Source organism: Schistocerca piceifrons, chromosome 10 (assembly GCF_021461385.2).
Source record: "Schistocerca piceifrons isolate TAMUIC-IGC-003096 chromosome 10, iqSchPice1.1, whole genome shotgun sequence".
NCBI classification, from domain to species: domain Eukaryota; kingdom Metazoa; phylum Arthropoda; class Insecta; order Orthoptera; family Acrididae; genus Schistocerca; species Schistocerca piceifrons.
Genome location: NC_060147.1, coordinates 23088877 through 23115811, shown reverse-complemented (window position 1 = coordinate 23115811; position 26935 = coordinate 23088877). Strand labels below are relative to the sequence as shown.

At 40.3% G+C, this 26935-nt stretch overlaps 1 protein-coding gene across 4 annotated transcripts in view; it reads right to left on the bottom strand.

The window, feature by feature from the left end:
- LOC124719108 (guanine nucleotide-binding protein subunit alpha-11-like) overlaps window positions 1–26935 on the bottom strand; it is a 134019-nt gene that overhangs the window by 42072 nt on the left and 65012 nt on the right. For 3 of the 4 annotated variants that reach the window (XR_007005986.1, XM_047244801.1, XM_047244800.1), the window contains exons 3-5: window positions 26468–26622; window positions 14166–14300; window positions 2102–2225 (exon numbers count right to left, since the gene is read on the bottom strand). Coding sequence is in view for 3 of the 4 variants with exons in the window: in XM_047244801.1 (XP_047100757.1) it covers window positions 2102–2225; window positions 14166–14300; window positions 26468–26622 (414 nt within the window). In the remaining variant the exon portion in view is untranslated. The remainder of the gene's footprint in view (window positions 1–2101; window positions 2226–14165; window positions 14301–26467; window positions 26623–26935) is intronic. The other variant, XM_047244802.1, reaches the window with a different exon arrangement.

Here is a 26935-nt window from a genome sequence, read left to right as displayed (position 1 = left end):
AGGAAAAACTCCTTTCTTTCCTTCTCGTCCTGTTCGGTAAGTCTCTCCTGATCTGGAGCCACTAGCTCCGAAAGCTTGTAAAAGTTAAATCCTTTTGTGTGTGTGTTCCCCTGCCATCGCTTGGTGAGTAGATTTTTTATCTATCGATTTACATTAGATGAATATAATAGAGGGAAACATTCCACGTGGGAAAAATATATCTAAAAACACAGATTATGTGACTTACCGAACGAAAGTGCTGGCAGGTCAATAGACACACAAACAAACACAAACATACACACGAAATTCAAGCTTTCACAACAAACTGTTGCTTCATCAGGAAAGAGGGAAGGAGAGGGAAAGACGAAAGGATGTGGATTTTAAGGGAGAGGGTAAGGAGTCATTCCAATCCCGGGAGCGGAAAGACTTACCTTAGGGAGAAAAAAGGGTATATATATATATATATATATACACACACACACACACACACACACACACACACACACACACACACACACATATCCATCCGCACATACACAGACACAAATGTCTGCTTGTGTCTGTGTATGTGTGGATGGATATATATATGTGTGTGTGTGTGTGTGTGTGTGTGTGTGTGTGTGTGTGTGTGTGTGTGTGTGTGTGTGTGCGCGCGCGGGTGTATACCCGTCCTTTTTTCCCCCTAAGGTAAGTCTTTCCGCTCCCGGGATTGGAATGACTCCTTACCCTCTCCCTTAAACTCCACATCCTTTCGTCTTTCCCTCTCCTTCCCTCTTTCCTGATGAAGCAACAGTTTGTCGCGAAAGCTTGAATTTCGTGTGTATGTTTGTGTTTGTTTGTGTGTCTATCGACCTGCCAGCACTTTCATTCGGTAAGTCACATCATCTGTGTTTTTAGATTTACATTATATTATCAATAACTGAATATCTTCTTTGTGTTACTCTATGTTATGTATGTTTTGTTACCCATTCATACACACAGGGTAGCATCCAAAAATGATTTGGGAGTAAGCTGAAAGGAGGTAAGAGGGCATTTAATACATACAAATTCTTTAGGCAGACATTGCAGATAATTAATCTGATTTTGACTGTATGTCAATAGTGTCCTACTAAATTTTCATGTTTTATGAAGTAAACAGTTTTACATTTAAAGTGCATTGTCAATCTCCTGGCCACACTATTTCTGTAACAACAGCAGAAGCATAAAAGTTGTCTAGGGACAATTGCACTGTGGTAAATAAAAAATAGATATTACTGATGAGCTGTACAGATACAAGAACAAAATCCAGAAGCAATATAATCATAGGATTAAAGAGTGGTAGCCTTTAACAAACACCTTACAGTGTTTCTAGGACTGCAGTTAAATGTTTATTTATGATATGGTGAACTGCTGAACAAAAGGTAGAGTAAATGCAGTTATCTCTAAAGATTACTTACGGACTGGCGTTAAATTGATACAGTTCTGTGTATTCACCTCATAAATATGAATACCATGTTATGGTGTGGCATTCTGTTCTGATGGAAATGCAAGTGCTACAGAATAATCATATAAAATTTGAAACTGCACATCTGAATTAATGAAAAAGAACATCGTAAAACAATTTAATATGTGACACATCTGGTAATATATATTTGTTACCTGTTCACAATAATGAAACTAGAACTACAAGTGATTTTTATAGTGATGTACACAGCAGTGCCCGGTATCAGAAAATATGCTCTGTCCATGTAATAAATTCTTCAGTTGAGTTGAAAAAGATGCTTGAGTCTAACAGTTCCTGTGGCACTAAGAAATACATAAATTGCCTACATTGACACTTTTTTCAAGTATGTATGTTCTGTGCTTAATGTGCCTCATATGTTTATGCTGCAGTTTTGATTGTTTCAGTGCTGTCAGGTACCTAGCAAGCTGTCAAAATTAGGCTGACAAACAGTAATTACTGTGTGAGTGAAACTATGTGTGTGTGTGTGTGTGTGTGTGTGTGTGTGTGTGTGTGTGTGTGTTGTTGATTCTCTGGGTTGTACAGTTCTTTAAAACTGACTTGTCTGTATTTCTGCACAAAATCAACAAAAGATTAAGAAATATTACGGTCATTATCAGTAGAGCTAGCTTTGTTTCTTACCTGGCCACGTTCGTTGAGCTGGTTGTACTCACTTATGGCAGATATAAAAATAAATGCGACACAGTTTTCAAAACAGTGAACCCATTTGGGGCGCTCAGACCTCTGCCCTCCTACATCGACAATGCTGGAATACAAAATAGCACTAATTAATCACCCCACAACACATCAGGAAGTGTCCATATGGTAAAACTTGTTGTTATGAAACGTATATGAACAGGAAAGTCGTGGACGGTCTGTCCCAAAAACAATGGTAAAGTTTTTTTTTTTAATTTCCAGAACTGTTGGTGGACAAATGTTTCAGTTCATTTATGCTTTTTTTGCATCTTGTTTTCTGTAAATCCCATCTTGAAGAAAAGCCTTCAGGAACATGGAAAGAGTTGAGTCACACATTAACATGCAGAAAAACCCACTGCGGGCAACTTTTTGTTTATTCTACTAATAGCATATTTCAATTAGTTCTTATCTAGTGATACTGCCAATTATAAGGGTTTCTTCTTGATTACTTTGTGTTTGTGTGTTATCAGTAAAGTGGCTATTTTAGAGAGGAAAAAAAAAAAAAAAAAAAAAAAAAACACTGTTCCACCTATTATGCTATTCACCTGCCACCTTAATTTAAATTAATCATTTAAGTAGTGTTACACAGAACATTATCTATATATTGGTAAAGTTGAAGCCTGTTTATTGTGAACTTTAGTGTTAGCAAAAATGTACATCCTCTAAATCCACAGGTCTTGATAGACCATAGAAGAAGATGCTATGTTTTTCCTTAGCATTATTTTCGAATATTGGGGAACTGTGAATTTGCTGCCTGATGTCTTCCAGCAACAAGTTAAAGATTTTTGCACCATAATGTAAAATAACTTTCTAATTCTACCCAATTATTTTTATTTCTGGTATTGTGCATATTCCTGACAAACTTTCAGTTGGGGCAATGACCAACACAACTGGAAAAAATATATATTTTACTCTATGAGGTGAAGCAATAAAGACACCGAACTTGTAGTGTGCATTTCTGGCTTTGTTGCTGACAAAGCGAAGAGTGGGGGAATAACCTTGGGACTCTCCATGACAGACAATTTTGGTCTGGCTGTGAGCCTTCTTAGAAACAGGTCATTTGTCTAAGCTCTGTCGGAATTACGCTGCACTCTAAAGTGGAATGTGTCAACATCAAATTACTCACAAAACTTGAAAATTCCACCACAGAAACTTAAAGAGTTGTCGAAACAAGTTGACGGCGATCGTGTCTATCTCGTATGCAAGTTTCCAAGTGGGTTAAAAAGTTCAAGGACATTAGGGAAGATGTCAAAGATGATCCAAAATTGGGCCATCTTTCCATTTCAAAAACTGAAGAGAATGTGGAGAAGGTCAGTAGAATTGTGTGAGAAGGCCGCCACCTGAGCATTCGAGCAATTCCAGAACTTGCCTACATCAATAAGGAAACTGTTAGACAGATTCTGCATGATGATCTGGGCATGATAAGGGTTTGTGCTAAAGTGGTGCCAAGAATCCTCACAAATGAGCAAATGCAACGTCAAGTGGGCTGCTGTGGTGGCGCTCTTAAAAACATTGAAAATTACCCTGATTACCTCAGCAGAGTAATTACGTGTGATGACACAGCAATATTCCAATATGATCGTGAGGCCAAGTGACAATTCAGGCACTGGAAGAACCCTCAATCCCCTAGGAAGAAGAAAGCAATATGAGCAAATCAAAATTCAAAGCAATGATGATTGTTTTCTTTGATATCTGAGGGTTTATCTTCATTGATTGGGTGCCTCAAGGTTAAACTGTCAATCAATCTTATTATGTAACAGTTCTGAAAACCCTCATGAAAGTGTGTGATGGTAGAGACCAGATCTGTGGAAGAATTGCTCATAAATGCTTCATTGGGACAATGCGCTGACGCATAACGCGATGTCCGTGAAGAGATTTTTGGTGAAAAACGACATTCCAGAAATGAAACATCCACTGTATTTGCCTGACCTAGTACTGTGTGACTTCTTTGTCTTCCCAAAACTGAAGTCTGTGCTCAGAGGAACCAGGTTCAAGTCCACGGATGCAGTGAAGGAAAAAGTGACGAGCCTCCTCAACAGCACAACAGAAAAAGACTTGCAGCCTGCTTCCAACAGAGGAAAATTCACGTGGAGCGTAGCAGGGGTCGGGATTTCTTTACTGCCACACCTTGCATAATCACAGTTTTTGTTTTGCCTACTGGCTACAGGTTTCAGTACATCCTCAGGCCATCCACCAGTTGCAGTCTTCATGCCAAGGATGCCCATACCTGCAGGCAAGGGGAGACTGCAGTCCCTCCTGTCTCTAAGGGACAGGTAAAAATATAGTGTATTCAGGTGTTTTTATTTGAAAAAAAAATAATTTAAAAGTCACTATTAAACAGGCTTTAGCAAGGCCAGATCTGAAATTTTTTTATGGCTACTTACAAGTTGCCATTTATCTTCCAAAATATTAAAAATATATTGTATGGGTGCCCTTGCATCCTGTTCAATTAAGAAGTAGGTGTATCAAATACAACTACCTGGGAAGCGAGTGTTACAATCGCAAGTTGGTGGTTGGCATGGTGATGCTGCTGCGTACCAAAACTGGTAGCCAGTAGGCGAAATAAAAATTATTACTAGAGACTAAAGCTTACATGTCTGTCTAGCATCGTGATTTTAATCTCTTATTTTAACCACAGATACCATCAGGGAGTAAGTATATTGAAAAGTAGGTGTAAAAATGCATAGATCTCTGAGGAGGATAATGCAAGATGCTCAGTTATCTACTTTATGTAGTATTCTTACTGCATGCTTAATTAGAATAAATACTTGTTTAGACTGAGCTGTGTTTCTCATGAAGATTATACCATAGGTCAGAACTGAGTGAAAATATGTCAGCAGTTCTGTCTACAGTTCAACACAATGAGAGAGATTTCTAAGTGGAAAGCAAAAAGGACTGAGCTTTTATGGTTAACTTCTTAACATGCTGGTGCCATCTTGGTCTGTTAGTCATTTGGATGTCCAGAAATTGCACGCAGGGAGCCTCACAGAGTGTGTGCTCATTAATCTCTATCTCTGGTATCTTTGTCATTTCTCATTTGTTTGGAATTTCATAGTATGATTCATTATAAGATTAAATATTAAGTTGTGTACCTTCAAACCAGTTGTAAGACTTTTCTGTTATTCGGCTAGTATAGTTTGGTATGGATATGTTTGGGGTCTTTTGCAGTATATTATTGTCTCAGTAAACATTGTGAGGAGTTCTCTAATGTCCCAGGTAAATCATTTATCTAATCTGAGAACAAGAATGAGCCAAACATCATATCTTGTGGGATACTGTATTTCATGTTTCCCCACTCTGAACATAGCTTTGTATTTGGGGTATAATTTATTAATGGACCATCTGTTTTCTGTTATTAGGAGGAGTACCTTAGATGCTGTAATATTTCTGATTGTCCACTGCAATGTTATCATCAACACAATTGAAGGTTATTTGAAATACAGTAATCAGCCATTTTATGTAAGTTTTATCCATTGTGGATGTGGAACACTGTGACTGTAATATGAGAAGGTTTGAAGAGATTACCACAACCAATCGCCTTTTTAAATAGGTGTATTTCAGTAAACCACGGCAAGTTTCAAGCTGCCTAGCAGTTTCTGAAAACATTTTATGGAACTTCAGAAGTTACATAGAAAGGATGCCGTTGTTGTATTTCATCGAGTAATTTAATACAGAGCTCTAAAGTTCAAGCACCATTGTCATGGGAAAATTAATGTTAATGATTGAAGTTCTTAGCAAAATTACAGAAAATGGCAACAAAATATTTTTCTTATTTAGTCAAACAAGAATGCAGCTTGTGAGAGCATACATTGATTTGTCTGCAGAGATTTTGCAGAACCAAACTGAGTAGATGTTAAAAGCAGCTTCTCAAAAAAGTGGTTCAGTATCCTACTTCACAAAACTTTTTCAGAATGGAGGAAGGAGGGAGATGAGACTACAACTGAGTCATTTGTTTGCTTCCATTTTTATAAATGGGTGTCATCATTACATATTTAATTCTTGTGGGAATTACACCTCAACTCACTATGTGTCATTCAGATGGGGACATTAAGCTCTATGAACCATTTGGTGCTGTTACAGAGTAGCTGACTGCATACTGGCACCAGAACACACTCTTTTGCCTCCATTTAACTCTGAACTCAATTGTAACAGGATAGTCATGACACAAGATCATGTTGTTGTTGTTGTGGTCTTCAGTCCTGAGACTGGTTTGATGCAGCTCTCCATGCTACTCTATCCTGTGCAAGCTTTTTCATCTCCCAGTACCTACTTCAGCCTACATCCTTCTGAATCTGCTTGGTGTATTCATCTCTTGGTCTCCCTCTACGATTTTTACCCTCCACGCTACCCTCCAATACTAAATTGGTGATCCCTTGATGCCTCAGAACATGTCCTACCAACCGATCCCTTCTTCTGGTCAAGTTGTGCCACAAACTTCTCTTCTCCCCAATCCTATTCAATACTTCCTCATTAGTTATGTGATCTACCCATCTAATCTTCAGCATTCTTCTATAGCACCACATTTCGAAAGCTTCTATTCTCTTCTTGTCCAAACTATTTATCGTCCATGTTTCACTTCCATACATGGCTACACTCCATACGAATACTTTCAGAAATGACTTCCTGACACTTAAATCAATACTGGATGTTAACAAATTTCTCTTCTTCAGGAACGCTTTCCTTGCCATTGCCAGCCTACATTTTATATCCTCTCTACTTCGACCATCATCAGTTATTTTGCTCCCCAAATAGCAAAACTCCTTAACTACTTTAAGTGCCTCATTTCCTAATCTAATTCCCTCAGCATCACCCGACTTAATTAGACTACATTCCATTATCCTTGTTTTGCTTTTGTTGACGTTCATCTTATATCCTCCTTTCAAGACACTGTCCATTCCATTCAACTGCTCTTCCAAGTCCTTTGCTGTCTCTGACAGAATTACAAGGTCATCGGCGAACCTCGAAGTTTTTATTTCTTCTCCATGAATTTTAATACCTACTCCGAATTTTTCTTTTGTTTCCTTTACTGCTTGCTCAATATACAGATTGAACAACATCGGGGAGAGGCTACAACCCTGTCTTACTCCCTTCCCAACCACTGCTTCCCTTTCATGTCCCTCGACTCTTATAACTGCCATCTGGTTTCTGTACAAATTGTAAATAGCCTTTCGCTCCCTGTATTTTACCCCTGCCACCTTTAGAATTTGAAAGAGAGTATTCCAGTCAACATTGTCAAAAGCTTTCTCTAAGTCTACAAATGCTAGAAACGTAGGTTTGCCTTTCCTTAATCTTTCTTCTAAGATAAGTCGTAAGGTCAGTATTGCCTCACGTGTTCCAGTGTTTCTACGGAATCCAAACTGATCTTCCCCGAGGTTGGCTTCTACTAGTTTTTCCATTCGTCTGTAGAGAATTCGTGTTAGTATTTTGCAGCTGTGACTTATTAAGCTGATAGTTCGGTAATTTTCACATCTGTCAACACCTGCTTTCTTTGGGATTGGAATTATTATATTCTTCTTGAAGTCTGAGGGTATTTCGCCTGTTTCATATATCTTGCTCACCAGCTGGTAGAGTTTTGTCAGGACTGGCTCTCCCATGGCCGTCAGTAGTTCCAATGGAATATTGTCTACTCCGGGGGCCTTGTTTCGACTCAGGTCTTTCAGTGCTCTGTCAAACTCTTCACGCAGTATCGTATCTCCCATTTCATCTTCATCTACATCCTCTTCCATTTCCATAATATTGTCCTCAAGTACATCGCCCTTGTATAGACCCTCTATATACTCCTTCCACCTTTCTGCTTTCCCTTCTTTGCTTAGAACTGGGTTTCCATCTGAGCTCTTGATGTTCATACAAGTGGTTCTCTTATCTCCAAAAGTCTCTTTAATTTTCCTGTAGGCAGTATCTATCTTACCCCTAGTGAGATAAGCCTCTACATCCTTACATTTGTCCTCTAGCCATCCCTGCTTAGCCATTTTGCACTTCCTGTCAATCTCATTTTTGAGACGTTTGTATTCCTTTTTGCCTGCTTCATTTACTGCATTTTTATATTTTCTCCTTTCATCAATTAAATTCAATATTTCTTCTGTTACCCAAGGATTTCTACTAACCCTCGTCTTTTTACCTACTTGATCCTCTGCTGCCTTCACTACTTCATCCGTCAAAGCTACCCATTCTTCTTCTACTGTATTTATTTCCCCCATTCCTGTCAATTGTTCCCTTATGCTCTCCCTGAATCTCTGTACAACCTCTGGTTCTTTTAGTTTATCCAGGTCCCATCTCCTTAAAGTCCCACCTTTTTGCAGTTTCTTCAGTTTTAATCTACAGGTCATAACCAATAGATTGTGGTCAGAGTCCACATCTGCCCCTGGAAATGTCTTACAATTTAAAACCTGGTTCCTAAATCTCTGTCTTACCATTATATAATCTATCTGATACCTTTTAGTATCTCCAGGGTTCTTCCATGTATACAACCTTCTTTCATGATTCTTAAACCAAGTGTTAGTTATGATTATGTTGTGCTCTGTGCAAAATTCTACCAGCCGGCTTCCTCTTTCATTTCTGTCCCCCAATCCATATTCACCTACTATGTTTCCTTCTCTCCCTTTTCCTACACTCGAATTCCAGTCACCCATGAATTTTCGTCTCCCTTCACTATCTGAATAATTTCTTTTATTTCATCATACATTTCTTCAATTTATTCGTTATCTGCAGAGCTAGTTGGCATATAAACTTGTACTACTGTAGTAGGTGTGGGCTTCGTATCTATCTTGGCCACAATAATGCGTTCACTATGCTGTTTGTAGTAGCTTACCCGCATTCCTATTTTCCTATTCATTATTAAACCTACTCCTGCATTACCCCTATTTGATTTTACAAACATACAAAAAAACTTGCCCACAGATCACATATTGTACACCTAACTCAGTAACAGGTGGGCAGAAGGCAACAGAAAACTTCTCCCAACTAGAGTTCATCCACAACAAAATTTACAGTTTCCATCTTGTTTCCAGTACTCAGAGGAGAATGTGGGACAGACTCCAACTTTAATAAATATTTTGTTGTGCCCTTTAGTCTGAATACTGGTTTGATGCAATTCTTATTGCTAGTCTGTCCTACTGCATCTGATATTTGTATGAATCTGCTTACTGTATTCAAAGCTTGGTCTCTTTCTACAATCCCCTCCCCCCCCCCCCCCCCCCCACACACACACACACTTCCCTCCATTACCAAAGTGGTGGTTCCTCAATGTTGCAGGATGTCATATCAACCAATCACTTCATTTAATCAAATTGTACCATAAATTTCTTTTCTCACCAGTTTGATTCAATATATTGCATTAGTATCCTTCTAATCAGCAGTATTCTTCTGTAAGACAACATTTCAAAAGCTTGTAAGTTGTCCTCACCTGAACTTTTCATCACCCCATTTCATTTCTGTATTAGGCTGCTTCCCACAAAATAAAAAAAAAATGCTTTTTATGATTTAAATTTATATCCAGTGTTAACACATTTTCCTTCAGAAAAGACTTCCTTGCTATTACCAGTTCGCATTTTTATATCCTCCCTACTTCACCCATTATCAATATTCCATATCTGTTTGGAAAAAGTGAACACCAAGACCGATAGATGTGATCACTAGGAAATTTATTCCACCAATTAGGGAAATGACATTACACAAATTATAAGGATTACAGGCCTGTACATGCACTGTGACTGTTTAAATTCAGAACAGAATGGTGCCACTATGTGCCGCATTCAGAGCCACTAGATGTTGTGGCATGGAATCAAAGAGCACCTGAATATGCTGCCAGAGAATACTCTGCTGTGCAGTTTCTAGGTGCATCCACAATGCACCATCTGTGGCTGCATGAGGACCTGCATGAACAAGTTGCCAACCGACTGTATCCCAGACACGTTTGATTGGCAACATGTTAGGCAAATGGGCAGCCAGGGAAACAGTGGTACCCATCGTTATTTGAAGGCTTGCACATCCCTTGCAAGCTGCGGCTGGGTGTTGTCCTTCTGAAATATGGTATGCACAATGGCTTGTAGGAGGGGCAGTCCCTGGAATGTTTCCTTAATTTCCCTATGGAGGTGTTAGGAATACGCCATTGAAAGAGTCCGGTAGTCAATCCATAATTTTTGTATCTCACTAAATTTCTTGCTTCTCTTACTTTTTCCTGTGGGCACTGTACAATACCGATGCTAGAAGGGTCCTGCTGATCAGTACCCTTGAACTGTGACACTGTTTCTCCCCTGTGGACTTTGATTCGTTGCATCGAAGATGCTGAAAGAGACTTCCCTTGTTGCAGTGGAATAACACACTCAGAGATGTTGAACTCTGTGTATTTCCTATAATGTACAATTCTAATGTCTCTTAATGGATTGACTGCACGTGCATTACATTCCAGCTAGATGCTGTCGTACATCTGTCTCACATAAGACTCAGAACAATAGCCGGCTGCTGTGGCCGTGTGGTTCTAGGCGCTTCAGTCTGGAGCCACATTGCTACTACGGTCACAGGTTCGAATCCTGCCTCGGACATGGAAGTGTGTGATGTCCATAGGTTAGTTAGGTCTAAGTATTTCTAAGTCTAAGGGACTGATGACCTCAGATGTCAAATCCCATAGTGCTTAGAGCCATTTGAACCATTTTGAACAATAGTAAAGTAAAATCTGAACATCAATTCTGTGACGATTTCTTTGGTGTTGTAGACATCATACGTACTCCGTGCCTTTCCCTCGTGGCCCTACAGAGCAAACAACTCCACCTGGCAGGCAGAGGTGCCAGTCCACAGCCGGCATCACCAATAGCACAGGATCAGTACAATTCTGACCTGCACAAACCATCAAAAAAAGGTCCCGAAAGGGGGCGCTTCCTACTTCCTAACTACCTTAACCCGTGAACATCTTTTGTTTGCCAATGGATACCAAGGATGTGGAACATCTCATTCTATGTAAGACATCTTACATCTTATGCCTCAGACTGTGAAACCTCCCTGATGTGATGGTAGCTGTTCATATTACTCTCAAGATCCCATGCTAAAAGATAGGCAATGGCACTCCAAACCACCACACTTGACATTTGTCCACTATATTTATCAACAATACAGTCTGTCACATTGTGTTCACCTCTGTGATGTCGAACACATACACGTTGTAGGACAAGTCACAGCGGGACTCGAGCAAAAATACTACAATTTGCCACTCGGCACGCCAGTCTCGGTGTTCACGTGCCCGTTGCAGTCTGCAGTGTTGGTGGGTTCTGGTCAGAGGAAGCTGACATAATGGCATGTGTGCCACAAGTCCAACCCACAGAAGACAGTGTCAGGAAGTCAACACAGACACGTCCACACCCGTTGCCGTACTCCAGCATCGCGTCAATGCTGTAGATGAAGCTATTCTGTCTGTTATGGCCGAGCAGACGAGATGCTGGTCATCCCGCATTTTGGTCACACTGTGTCGTCCGGTACCATGTCGACACTGCGTACAGCCCTCTTCTCTCCCTCAGTTCCACGTACGCCTCATTGCTGAAGCAGCGTGCACTGTACGACACGTAATGTCACGGAACAACAGACCCAACTCCCGGAGACCGATCATTCTGCCCCGTTCGAATGCGCTCACGCGCCGATACTCCACCCTGTGATATCAGCAGGCACAGTGGCACTCGGTTACATGTGTCCACTTCATATGATGGCTCCACACTGGCTGAGCGTTGTGTAATACTGACCTATCCAGTCACACAAAAGAGGATGCAGTTGGGCCTACGTTCACTCCACCTCTCTGTTGTTTATCACTTATTATGGTTCCTCTGTTCTGCACATCCTCTTAAAATGGAATGCTGCTGACCACTGCTTCAGAGTGTTCACTTTTTAGAAACAGTAGTGTAAGTTGCTGCCAAAATACAAGGTTTACAACTTTGTTTCCGCCGTTTTTTCCCCAACATTTGAGGCTTTAATGAAATAAATTGGTTACATATGTATCATTCAAAGTATTTTCCATCACTGGCCACTACTTTCTCCCATCTTTTGGGCAGTGTATGAATCCCGTGTCGAAAAAATTGTTCATCTTTTGAAGCAATCCTCGAATCGATCCAATTTGTGACTTTTTCGTGAGATTGGAAATGTGGTCAGCCAGGCCATGTGCCGTTGATCTAAACAGGCGACAGTCAGAAGGAGCAATGTCTGGAGAATATGGTGGGTGGGGTAAGACTTCCCATTTTAGCGTTTCCGAGTACGTTTTGACCTCTTTTGCAATGTGGGGTCGAGCATTGTTGTGTTCCAACATCACTTTATCGTGCCTCTCACTGTATTTTGGCTGTTCGTCTTTTAATACTCTGCTCAAACACATTTATTGCATTTGAAAATGAGCATTTGTGATTGTTTCACTGGTTTTAACACCTCATAGTACATGACACCGAGCTGGTCCCGCCAAATGCAGAGCACGATCTTGGAGCCGTGAATATTCGGTTTGGCCGTCAATGTGGAAGCATGGCTGGGATATGCCCATGATTTTTTGCATTTAGGGTTATCATAGTGAACCCATTTTTCGTCCCCAGTCACAATGCGGTGCAGAAATTCCTTCCATTTTTGCCTCTGAAGCAACTGTTCACAAGCCCACAAACGCCATTCAACGTCTCTTGGTTTCAGCTCACATGGGACCCAAGTTCGTTCCTTCTGAATCATGCCCATAGCCTTGAGACGTTTTGAAATGGCTTGCTGTGTCACTCCCACTAATCGTGCCAATTCTTCTTGAGTTTGATGTGAGTTTCCTCTCAGCAATGTCTCCAATTCTGCATCTTCGAAAACATTCTCTCTTCCACCACTATGCTGGTCTATGATGTTAAAATCACTGTACTTGAAGATTTGAAACCACTCATGACACATTCTTTCACTAATAGCGTCCTTACCAAATGTACTTGAGAGCATTTGATGAGATTCAGCTCAGTAGCACTTCCCACAAATGGAGAGAATTATGCTCGTAAACTGACATTTTCAATCAAGAACAACTTTATGATGCAGACACAAAGTGACTAATGTTTGAACGAGGTTATGTTGGCCGAGGTCCAAGCTAACTGCGTGCTGTCTGCGATCTGTTTCTTTCGACCACTACTTACCATTGTCGCCACCTATCGGCAAACAGCGGAAGCAAAGTTGTACAACTTGTAGCGTAACTTGTCAACGACTTTCAGTTTCTCAGTCTCTAATTCCCTCACACCCCATTACTTATGTTTTACTTATGTTGAGGTGCATCTTATATCCTATTTTAAAGGCACTATCCAGTCTGATCAACTCATCTTGGAGGTTCAGTGCCATCTCTGACAGCACTAGAGCGTCATTTGCAAACCTCACAGTTGTTATTTCTTTTTGCTGAACTTTAGTGACCTTTCCTACTCGGTCTATGTGCAGTGTGAATAACTCTGGGAACAAGCTACAAACTTGCCCCATTCTCTTCTCAACTACAGGCTCTGTTTCCTGTCCCATCTGGTGCCTGTAAAAGTAGTAGAACGCTTCTTGTTTCCTGTATTTTATCCTTAATAACTTCATAATTTCAAAGAGTGTCTTTCAATCAGTACTCTCAAAAGCTTTTCCTTCTAATAAAAACACATTTCAGAAAATGACTAGAGCAATAGCAGCCTTATGTTTTAATAGCCCTTAGTGATCCACATCTGTATCGTACTTTTAACACAAGTTACACTTAATAAGTAATGATGACGCGAGAGGTGCAAGTACTTTTTAAAAAGAAAGAGGTAATTCTTCACCAATGACAAGCAAATTGCCTTAACAGAACATAAACAAGTAGCAAAACACTGATGGATTTAACAACAGGAATTGAGAAGATGGACTAAAAACAAGTAGCACGGATCAAACTAAGAAATAAAAAAGTGCTTTCATACAAAAAATGTCGGTCTGTTTCTTGCACGTAACAGCCATTTTACAGTAATTACTCCTCAGCCTTGTGAGCTTTTAAGTACAGCCAAATAGAAATTAAATGCATACACTAATAAAAGCATACCAGAGTTTCTTATCATAGTTCTGGATGGGTAGACGATACTCGATGACACCCGACGTGGGGCTCCTGGACCTGAGGACGTCCTGCTCTGTAGGGATGTAGTCCGGTGCAGACATGACGTCCAGCCTCCTCATGAAACTGGGACAGTGCAAAGCAGTGTTACAAGCACTCTTTAGATAAAACTGTTCTAGAAATTTGTACCGTTTAGGTCTCACTGCTACTAACTTACATATTTTTATTTCCTTCACTGCTCCTGAAACTCTGTTATTATTGTTGTTGTCTTTGTTATTAGGGTTAATGCTGTCATTGGAACCTGACTATACAATGTGTAGCACCATTAATAATAAGAACTGATGCAGGTGAAAGCATACGGTAATAGAATCAGAGGTATTCCAGTAAACGTGGGTCGTCAAACGAGCCACTTGTGAGATAATTGCAAATGTGTGGTTACGAGCTGCCATAGACTCCAGTATTAAATATTTGCTCTAATGAATTCAAATTTATTTTCGACCAGTTGTTAACCCACGGCTGTAGTCGCATATCAGTGCTTTTGTTACGATGATGATTGGAGACGGTGAGTAAGAAAGATACTATACGTGCGATTATGTCAACTGCCTTCGTGTGTCTGCCTCTTCAGGTAATCACAGCTCATAATGTGCACCTCACTCTTCCCCGTCCCGAGATGTCCGACGCACGATGAGGTGCCGTGTGCAGCGTCGCTGACGAGCAGTGCATACAGAGGGGCGTGGGCAGGAGTGCACATCAGTCAATCGTGCCACTGAAGTAGCAACGGATTTAATACACCAAAGTTACATAAGCATAGTTTTTGTATCATGTAGCACATATCAACAACTAAAAACATTTTCAGAAATACAATAAAGATCAAGAGTGAGAGAGTAAATAGCTTCTTTGAAGAGCAAGTATTATTCCCTAATTCATATAACAGCCTTCAAATCAATAAGTATCTTGTACTACACACTTTCAAAAGTAGTCAGTGTTCCTTGTCAGGATTCAAGCTATCTCCATACCAAATTTCATTAAAATCGGTTGAGCAGGTTAGTTGTGAAAACTTAACAGACAGAATTACTTTCACTTAATAATAATAGTATGGATAAAACTTTGAATCACAATATCTTTTTCTCTCTGTGATTAAATTTCAATGAAATAAAGCCTATATGATGCTCAAGTTAACTGTAAAAATGCCACTAAAAAAATTAGCCTGTTCAGACAGACGTGTGACAGTTTTAGATAAAATTTTAAATTGCGATATATAGTGTTGTTCAGTAAGACAGACCCAGTTTAATTTATTTGCAGTTCACAACAGTCTACATACTGAACAAAAGAGAAAGGTCCAGTCTTCTGTTTCTTAACCACTGTTTGCATGAACAGCCACTGGGGTGGTGATAGTTGTGTAAACAACCGCTGGGTACTCGTGCCAATATGCAGTTGTGAGTAAAATGGCTATGGTGCAGCAGAAGGTTTTCTGCATTCTTGAGTGTGCAAGAAGTTAAATGAAAAGAAGTGTCATGTGGCGAGGGCTTCCCATCAGGTAGACCGGTTGCTTGGTGCTCGGTGCTTTTAATTGACGCCACTTTAGTGACTTGCTTGTCAATGAGGATAGTATGATGACGGAGACAAGACAATACTCAGTCCCCGAGTGGTGGAAATCTCGGACACAGTTGGGAATTGAACCCGGACACCGTGCGTGGCATTCTGCTACACTGACCACTTGACTGTGGAGGCAGACTGCAGTTACAGTGCAGTGGGCATTTCATCTCCAAGTTGGTACTGAACCCCCAGCTATAAAATGCTTAAGCTGTTTGTTCAGCCAATTTCAACAAACTGGATGTCTCTGTAAAGAAAAAAGCCAGGCCAACCACCTCCCTGAACATGTTGGGACAATGGCATTTTCCTCAGCTTTCCAACAAGATGAAGCTCCACCACACTGACACTGTTATGTCTGAGGATTTTTAAACTGATCCCTACCTCAGTGATCGACGAGAAGTTGAGATCTGGCTCTACGCTTCTGGCCACCGAGCTCTCCTGATCTCGTGCCCTACGATTCTTTCTTGTGGGGCTATGTTAAGGAGGTTGTTTATGTCCCATATCTACCAACAACTCTGGTTGACCTCTAGAACTGTGTCACTGCTGTGTAACGCAAGCCATGCTTCTTCACATGTGGGATAAATTTGACTACTACTTTGGTGTTTGCTGTGCAGCAAATGGGAAACACACTGAACATTTACAACCTGTGTAAGCATAGGATTTCATGGCTGTTGTCACAGTTTACAACACCATGTGGAAGGTCATTTGCAATAGTGGCCAAAACGTCAGAGAATTTTGCACATTGACAGTGTGGTCACATGTCCAGAAGAATGTTATTGATTTATAACTGGTGCTTTTGAAACTTCCTTCTTTCATTTGTATGTAGACTGTTAATGTTCAATTTATACATCATGAAATAAAAATTAGTTAAACTGGGTCCATCTTTTTGAATGATTCAGTACTTTTTCTGTGATCCAATTTTGATGAAATAAAGCCTTTATGGTGACAACAAGTTATGCTCAAGCTACCTGTGAAAACCTCTTGAAAATTCATCTAGCAGTTTTGGAGCTACAGATTTCTTATCAGTATAGATTAAGCCTCCAACTAATTGGGCTCAAATTTCACCTGTGACCCACAGTTGGGGAATATGGCACACACACGATGGGGCTGCCACATTTTGCTGCTGAAGTAAGATGACATCTAATGCAACATGGTCCAAGACGGACAGGTCAAGCTGGGCCCATACCTTGGCCTCTGAGATCACCTGACCTCAATCATTGGGATTTTCCTGTCTGGGGTCACCTCAGAAGTGAAGTGTATAACTCCTTCAGTGACACAGTTGAAGTGTCGGCCCCTGGTAGCTGAGTGGCCAGCTCGACGGAATGTCATATCTAATGGCCCGGGTTTGATTCCTGGCTGGGTCAGAGGTTTTCTCTGCTTGGGGATTGGGTGTTGCATTGTCCTTATCCAGGACATCATCATCATCATCATCATCATCATCATCATCATTTCATCCCCAACGACACGCAAGTTGCCAAAGTGGCGTCAACTTGAAAGACTTGCACCAGGAGAACAGTCTGTCCAATGGTAGGCTCTAGCCACACGGCATTTTCATACAGTTAAAGTACTGGAGCAGCAAATTGCACAGTCTTCTCAAGAGATGCAGGATGATCTGGGAGAGTTTTAAAGAATTTGTAACATGTTGCCAGAGACAGTACAGTGTTTTATCTATATACAATGATGACACATGAAACAGCCTCTTTAACAGGTACTAGTATACAGTAAACTGTAACACATAATGAACTGAAATAATATTGTAGTTCTAGTTAAGGTAGGTATGAGTGATATTTGAGCCCAACAAGATGGGGACGATCAAAAAGTTTTCATTACAAATACATTTGTACCTAGTTGGACGATACTGCATATTGATATCAATGGCTGCTTGTAACCACAGATTCACAGTAATTTTGTAATTGGCTCATTTGTGGACATATACTTCCTGTAACATTTTTACCTTTATTGTCATACATTAAATTCGTGTCAGCTTGTATTATTAATTATGATACCCCTTGCATAGACATGTGTCCAAAAAAATGTACACTCACTTTGACCTGTCATAGAAAATTATTTCCATACTTGCAAGGTTAAATGTACGGAAAGCAGTAATTTTATGTTTCCCCGACAGATGGCAGGGAATCGTCAACCTACCTGCAAAACTGTCAGTCCCAGGAGACTAATGTCAAAATGGTGGATGTATGATTGGCCTTTGAAGAACAGGTGCAGCTTATTAAATGATATACACAATTTGCCAATTAACAGTTTAATTCATTTTAAGTTGTGCTTCCTTTGGCAAAACAATTCTACCTTTAAATCCCAGTTCAAGTCTAACCATTCCTGAACCTACTCACAATTTTATCCAGTGATCTGGATCACCATCACTTATCTTTTGCACAAGTCTTGGAGGGAAATAATGTGAGCTGCTTCTCTTCAGAAAGCTTCACACATTACTAGCACTTACACCACTCTCATATGACCACTGCATTGAAGAATTTTGTGGTGAATACTGAAACAGTTATCACTCGTCAGCTGAGCAAGATCATCCCAATTATTATTTATGCACATCATTCATTGTTTCAAGGAATCAAATTTTTCTAGTGGCCATGTGATTTTTAACCTTGTGAGTATGGGACTGATCCACCTAAAAGGTTGAAAATTACATATCTATGTTTCCGCTTTGGAGCCTCATACATACAACTACCATCTTCACTTTAGTAACTGATTGGATTTTGCAGCTACATCCACAGCTCCAATGCCTTCTGTTGAGGAAAAGTTAAAACAGAAATTTAACCTTGTAAGTTGTTGTTGTTGTTGTTGTTGTGGTCTTCACTCCTGAGACTGGTTTGATGCAGCTCTCTGTGCTACTCTATCCTGTGCAAGCTTCTTCATCTCCCAGTACCTACTTCAGCCTACATCCTTCTGAATCTGCTTAGTGTATTCATCTCTTGGTCTCCCTCTACGATTTTTACCCTCCACGCTGCCCTCCAATACTAAATTGGTGATCCCTCGATGTCTCAGAACATGACCTACCAACCGATCCCTTCTTCTTGTCAAGTTGTGCCACAAGCTCTTCTTCTCCCCAATTGTATTCAATACCTCCTCATTAGTTATGTGATCTACCCATCTAATCTTCAGCATTCTTCTGTAGCACCACATTTCGAAAGCTTCTATTCTCTTCTTGTCTAAACTACTTATCGTCCATGTTTCACTTCCATACATGGCTACACTCCATACAAATACTTTCAGAAACGACTTCCTGATACTTAAATCTATACTCAACGTTAAATTTCTCTTCTTCAGAAACGCTTTCCTTGCCATTGCCAGTCTACATTTTATATCCTCTCTACTTCGACCATCATCAGTTTTTCTGCTCCCCAAATAGCAAAACTCCTTTACTACTTTACGTAGTCTCATTTCCTAATCTAATTCCCTCAGCATCACCCGACTTAATTCGACTACAATCCATTATCCTAGTTTTGCTTTTGTTGATGTTCATCTTATACCCTCCTTTCAAGACACTGTCCATTCCATTCAACTGCTCTTCCAAGTCCCTTGCTGTCTCTGACAGAATTACAATGTCATCGGTGAACCTCAAAGTTTTTATATCTTCTCCATGGATTTTAATTCCTACTCCGAACTTTTCTTTTGTTTCCTTTATTGCTTGCTCAATATACAGATTGAATAACATTGGGGATAGGCTGCAACCCTGTCTCACTCCCTTCCCAACCACTGCTTCCCTTTCATGTCCCTCGACTCTTATAACTGCCATCTGGTTTCTGTACAAATTGTAAATAGCCTTTCGCTCCCTGTATTTTACCCCTGCCACTTTCAGAATTTGAAATAGGGTATTCCAATTAACATTGTCAAAAGCTTTCTCTAAGTCTACAAAAGCTAGAAGCGAAGGTTTCCCTTTCTTTAATCTATTTTCTAAGATAAGTCGTAGGGTCAGTATTGCCTCACGTGTTCCAACATTTCTACGGAATCCAAGCTGATCTTCCCCGAGGTTGGCTTCTATCAGTTTTTCCATTCGTCTGTAAAGAATTCGTGTTAGTATTTTGCAGCTGTGACTTATTAAACTGATAGTTTGGTAATTTTCACATCTGTCAACACCTGCTTTCTTTGGGATTGGAATTATTATATTCTTCTTGAAGTCTGAGGGTATTTCGCCTCTCTCATGCATCTTGCTCACCAGATGGCAGAGTTTTGTCAGGACTGGCTCTCCCAACCTTGTAGGTATGAAAATAAATTTTCCATGACAGTGCATAGTGTGTATACATTTTTTTGATGCAGCCTGTATATCATTTCACGTGAATTAAATATATGAGGAACATTCAATAGGTGATACAATACTTTTTTCTCAGCCAATTTTGGTTAAAAATGTAGAATTTGTTGTGGGACATTGTGGAATATTCCCATTTCAGCCCTTATAGTTTCATGTAGTTCCGATCGGTGGCAGCCCTATACATAGCCTTGAAAATAGCATCTGTAATGGAGGTGGGTTCGAAGCAGAGAGTTTCATTGAGTTTTTTTTTTTTTATGAAACCCAAAGCATGGCAAATATTCATAGGCATTTAACAAAATGTGTACAGAGACCTGCCAGCGAATAAATGCACGATGAGTAGTCAGATGAGGCATCTGTCATCATAGCGACAAGGTTGCGCATACCTCTCTGATCTCCTGCACAGCAGCCGGCCACACACTGCTGTGACTCCTGCAACATTCAGATGTGCGGACACTCTAAATTGAGGTGATCAGTGGGTCACAATCAAACAGCTTGCTGCTCACCTGGATGTGTCTGTTGGTAGCACTGACACACATCCAGTTGGAGTTCTCAAAGGTGTGTGCTCGGTGGGCTCCTCGTTGCCCAATGGAAACCATAAAGAGCAATGAAGAACCACCTGTGCAGAATTTCTTGTGCATTACCAGGTTGACTGTGGAAATTTTTTGTCAAATGTCATGACAAGTGATGAAATGTGGCTTCATCATTTCGAACTGGAAACAAAACTGCATTTTGTGGAGTGGTGCCACATCACCTTTCCTACGGTACTGCTACAGTTGAGGCAATGGTATTCAGGGACTCTGGAGTGGTTGTTCTGTTTGATGTCTTCCACATGATGCAACAATTCACTCTGAAGTGTATTGTGTAACCTTCAGGAAAATGAAGAAACAACTTCAGTGTGTTCGTTGCCACAAAATTCAAATGAACTTCTCATTCTCCTTATTAATGCAACGCCTCGTACAAATCTGTGCACTTGAGAGGAGTTCACAAAACTTCAATGGGTTGACCTTCGTCATCCACCCTACAGCCCAGATCTCGCACCTTCCATCTTCCATCTGCTTGGCCCAACAAAGTACGCACTCCATCGGAAGCAGTGTGTGGATGATGGGGAGGTTATTGATGCAGCAAGGCATTTGCTCCTATGTTGACCAGTAGAGGGACACCGTGTGGGGATACGGGTCCTCCCGGTAGGGTGGTGAAGACCGTCACATCGAACAGAGATTATGTTGGGAAATAGGGTTTTGTAGCCTAAAGAGTGGGGAATAATATGGTTTATTGGAATTACGAATAAAGTCAAGCTGTTTTCAGAAGAAAAAAAAAGTTGTATTACTTATTGAATGCCCCTCACAATATACATAGGCAGTTCAAAAAGTATCTGTCATTGAAAACAAACTTTTTTGATAATAGATCTTGGTGTTACCGTGGTGTGTTGGCACCTAGTAGACAATGCTACCAGTAAGATGACAGCAATTCACACGTTAGTTGCATGTCACTGCCATTTCTGTAAGTTGTACTATGTGGTTTCACTAAGATGATAAAAATGATTTGCCCTTCTGCTTTGTGATGAAATAAAAGCAGAATTATATGCTGTTTATGATGTCTCTATGCCATCAGTGATAACCATTAGATATTGGCTCAATGAACTAGAACATTATTGAACATTAATTTTTGATGTAGATTGCTGAGAATGCCAGCAGGAGTGTAGATTACAGATGGAGCTCTAACCTACCCCTCTCTAAACCCTGGTGAAGCTAGTTAGTCTATACCTTCTACTTTTATACACTATGTGATCAAAAATATCCGGACACCTGGCTGAAAATGACTTACAAGTTTGTGGTGCCCTCCATCAGTAATGCTGGAATTCAGTATGGTGTTGGCCCACCATTAGCCTTGATGAGAGCTTCCACTCTCGCAGGCATACGTTCGATCAGTTGCTGGAAGGTTTCTCGGGGAATGGGAGCCCATTCTTCACGGAGTGCTGCACTGAGAAGAGGTATCGATGTCAGTCGGTGAGGCCTGGCACGAAGTCGGCGTTCAAAAATATCCCAAAGGTGTTCTATAGGATTCAGGTCAGGACTCTGTGCAGGCGAGTCCATTACAGGGATGTTGTTATGTAAACACTCTGCCACAGGCTGTGCACTATGAACAGGTGCCTGATGGTGTTGCAATTGCCATCCCCAAATTGATCTTAACAGTGGGAAGCAATAAGATGCTTAAAACATCAATGTAGGCCTGTGCTGTGATAGTGTCATGCAAAACAACAAGGGGTGGAGGCCCTCTCCATGAAAAACACTACCACACCATAACACCACTGCCTCCGAATCTAATTATTGGCACTACACACGCTGGCAGATGACGTTTACTGGGCATTCACCATACCCACACCCTGACATTGGATGGTCACATTGTGTACCGTGATTTGTCGCTCCAGACAATGTTTTTCCACTGATCAATCATCTAATGTTTACACTCCTTACATCAAGAGAGGTGTAATTTTACATTTACCAGCACGGCAAGTGGCTTATGAGTAGCTGCTCGACCATGAACTCGAAGTTTTCTCACCTCCTGCCTAACCGTCATAGTATTTGCAGTGGATCCTGATGCAGTTTGGAATTCCTGTGTGACGGTCTGAATAGATATCTGCCTATTACACATTACATCCCTTTTCAGCTGTCGGCAGTCTCTGTCAGTCAACAGACGAGGTCGGCCTGCACCCTTTTGTGCTGTACGTGTCCCTTCACATTTCCACTCGACTATCACATTGAAAACAGTGGACCTAGGGATGTTTAGGAGTGTGGAAATCTCACATACAGACGTATGACACAAATGAAACTCAATCACCTGACCACGTTTGAAGTCCGTCATTTCAGCGGAGCGCCCAATTCTACTCTCCCACGATGTCTAACGACTACTGAGGTCACTGATATGGAGTACCTGGCAGTAGGTGGTAGCAGAATGCACCTAATATGAAAAACGTATGTTTTTGGGGTGTCCGGACACTTTTGATCACATAGTGTATGTGTCTACGGTGGTAGAGAGTACACTCAAAAATAAACTGGCCCATACCTGCACAGTTAGCATGGTAGGGGAGGGGTCAGCGATAGTGGTGGACAGCCAATGCATAATAGTTGAACCTATGCACAGACACATATCTCACATAACTTGTAAGCTGTAGCTAGTGAGTCCACAGACACTCAAGTTAACATGTCAGGTCAGTATGAGCAATAATTTGACAAATACAGACACTGAAAGAGAATAATTCCTCTCTTAGAGCACCAAAAAAGAAAGTCATTTAAACAAGGAATCGACAAAAGCAAACTATTTTGATCACGTGCTGCCACAAGGAAACCTCAAAAAAAAAAAAAAAAAAAAAAAAAAAAAAAAAAAAAAAAAAAAGATGTAGCACAGCAAACATCATGAATAACTCTGATATTGAGAATGTAAAATAAAGAATGTGTCACATGAGAATTGTATGTTATTTCCATATCAACCTTTTCATTGTTACTTTATAAATACAAAATTTTCTTCTCATTCTTCCTTGTTTGTCCTCCTTACCCTTCTTTATTTTCTTTATTGTCTGACTGGAATAGCTAGTGGTTCCTGCAACCCTCTCAGCCACATTTTTTAATGAAATTTTTACTTGCTCATTTGCTTCTGCTGACAAAAATCTAATGGCATTGCACATAATCACACATGCCTCATCCTCTCCTCACGCTTAATACTTGCCAGTAGTTTGTAGATATAAAGTCCAAGTTCTAGATAGATCTCTGCTGTTTCATTATAAAACATTAAAACATATTGCTCAACCACACATTTACGTTATATGAGGGGCATTCAATAAGTAATGCAACTCATTTTTTTTCTCAGCCAATTTCAGTTGAAAAAATGTGGAATTTGTTGTGGGACATCAAGGAATATTCCTACTTCAGCTCCCGTAGTTTCATGAAGTTCAAGTAGATGGTGGTACTATACATAGCCTCCAAAATGGCATCTGTAACAGAGGTGTGTTCCAAGCAAGGTGCTGTCATTGAGTTTCTTTTGGCAGCAAACCAGAGCATCACAGATATTCATGGGCACTTCTAGAATGTTTACAGAGTCCTGTCAGTGAACAAAAGCATGGTGAGTCACTGGCTGAGGCATTTATCATCATCACAACGAGGTGACGCAAACCTGTCTGATCTACCATGTGCCAGCCATTTGGAACGTGTGGACACTCTCATTCGAGGTGATCACTTAAACTCGTCACTGCTCAACTGGACATCTTCACCGCTTGTGCTGATACACTCGTATATCAGTTGTGGTACTCAAAGTTGTGTGCCCTCTAGGTTCCTCGCCACCTAACAGAAAGCGTAAAGAGCAACAAAGGACAGCCTGTATGTCCATATTAAGAGACTGATCTTGACAATGTTTTGATGAACTTCATCATTGGTAACTAAATATTGGTTCATCACTTCAAATGTGATACAAAACAGCAATCTATGGAGTGGCACCACATTATTATAACATTACATGTTGGGATTGATCTATGAGGTATTGAATATCTTATTTGTATCTGTCAGTCGCTATGGAGAAATTGAGATTTCGGGCATTTCTTTATATAGTTTTGCGTGATTAAGTCCCGATGCTATGTAAAGCTATCATTTAGTTATGTGCAATTTGCAATCTGTTATGTTTTATTTTCCACTAATAAATCATATTTTTTTCTGATTACCATTAAAATATAATGATGATAAATGTTTGAGGTCATTTGGAATAACATTTTAATAGCTATTTAGATGACGTGACATCATTCTTTTACTCTTAGAAGGAAAAGAAGTGTGTTAATTGTGTGTTTATGAATAGTCACTGTTAGTATCAGTGATTACAATTTGAGAAATAATTGACTTGACGAAGTTCAATTCCACAAAATCGTATGGGGCAAATTATGACCTTGGAATTGATTGTTGATGCATGCAGGTCAATTTTGCGATGGTTAGTAAGTGCCGTGAGTGTGTCAAGGTATCGAGACTGCTTTCATGCCGCCAATGGTTTGCTCTAAACTTGCGAAAAACACAATTTACGCAAATTCTTAATTATCACGAAAGGGTAGAATATTTTATGGTTATCCCACTGTTGATGGGCCACTGTGGAGGATGTAAGTTTGGATAGAAAGATCAGTTTTAAAATCCAATATAAATCCTGTTGATTGAAATAGCCTAGCAACCCAAAAGTTCATATTTGGTTATCAGCAGAAACATTGTACTATTTTTAAGCACACATTTATACTCTACATCGAAGTGTGAATGATTTGTGGGTGCAAAATAAACATTTGAAAGCATTTGATTGAATAAAAGGAAAGATATAAAGAAGTTTATTCATATATTTTGTTAGTTCATGAACAGTGATATTTTCTTATAGTGGTGTAGAGCCTAACATATTATTAATATTGTGACAGACTGATTGTATGTGCTCTCGTTACAAGTCGAGTTTTGGGCCTGATTAAAAGTAGCTGGTCCTTAGAATTCTCAAAGATTATGTGAAGAATAAAATCACACTTAAATAATGTTGCATCAAAACCCACTATCTTTATACTATAGTAAGCTAGCTATCCTGGAATCAGGTGGTACCATGGTCATGTAGCTGTGTGTTTGTCAACAACAAATAGGTAAACACAAACATTTCTAATGCCCTGATATCAATGAGGGAAAGAAGCGATGGCAACAATGGCATACACATATACATATACAAATGGTATACATGGCGCCTTACGATACAACATGACGACATCACAGTATACCATCTCTCCTTAGAAGAAAAGTTCAAAGCTGCGCCCTCAGCCATTAGTCATGGTAATGGTCTTCTGGGACCCTAAATGGGTTATTCTGCTTCATGTCTTTCAGCATGGTGCAACAATCAACTCTGAAATGTATTGTTCTACCCTCAAAATTGAACAAATGACTTCAGCATGTTGGTTTCCACAAAAATGCAAATGAATTTTGTCTCCTCCATAACAATGCAAGGTATCGCCCAAATCTGTGCACCCGAGAGGAGCCCACAAAACGTCACTGGAGTGTTCTTCCTCATCCACATTACAGCCCGGATCTTGCAACTTCACACTCCCATCTGTTAGGCACAATGAAGGATGTACTCCACGGGAAGCAATACTTTGACGAGTGGGACGTTATTGATGCAGTACGATGTTGGCTCCAATGTCAACCAGTAGAGTAGTACGATGTGGGCATACAGTCCCTTCCAGTAAAGTGGCATAAGGCCCTCACATTGAACAGAGATACAGAGATTATGCTGAAAATTAGTGTTTTGTGGCCAAAAGGTTGAGAATTAATATGGTGTATTGGAATCCTCAATAACATCAACCTGCTCTCAGAAAAAAAAGTGTTGCATTGCTTATTGAAAACCCATCAGCGTATGATGAATAACCACTTACTATTTTGTAGAATCCAAAAGGTACAACTCATCACGGCGTTTGTAGCAGGCCTGTATACCGCTATCCCTCCACAATTGTTTCACAGCTGCCAGCACAGTGGCATTTAGCTCTGTCACCTCCCTCACTTCCAGCTCCATGATCATTTTTGCACATTCCTGTGAATATTTGTGGTATGATAAGACAAGCAAGATAAGGTGAAAAATTTTCAAAAAGAAGATGGTCATTATTCCGAGGGCAAAGATACACTCACTCCCCTTTGTCTTGTCCAATTAAAATTAATGAAGTATCTACTTGGCAAACATGGACAGTAAGAAAATTGATTAACATACATCTTACAGAGACCTTTTTAAGAATTGTGTGTGTGTGTGTGTGTGTGTGGGATTGGGGGGGGGGGGGGGGGGGGGTTGCTGTCTGGCGTGCAGTCTGTGGGGTGTGTATTTGTCCTTCTTCTTTTCCTGCTGTTGTTTA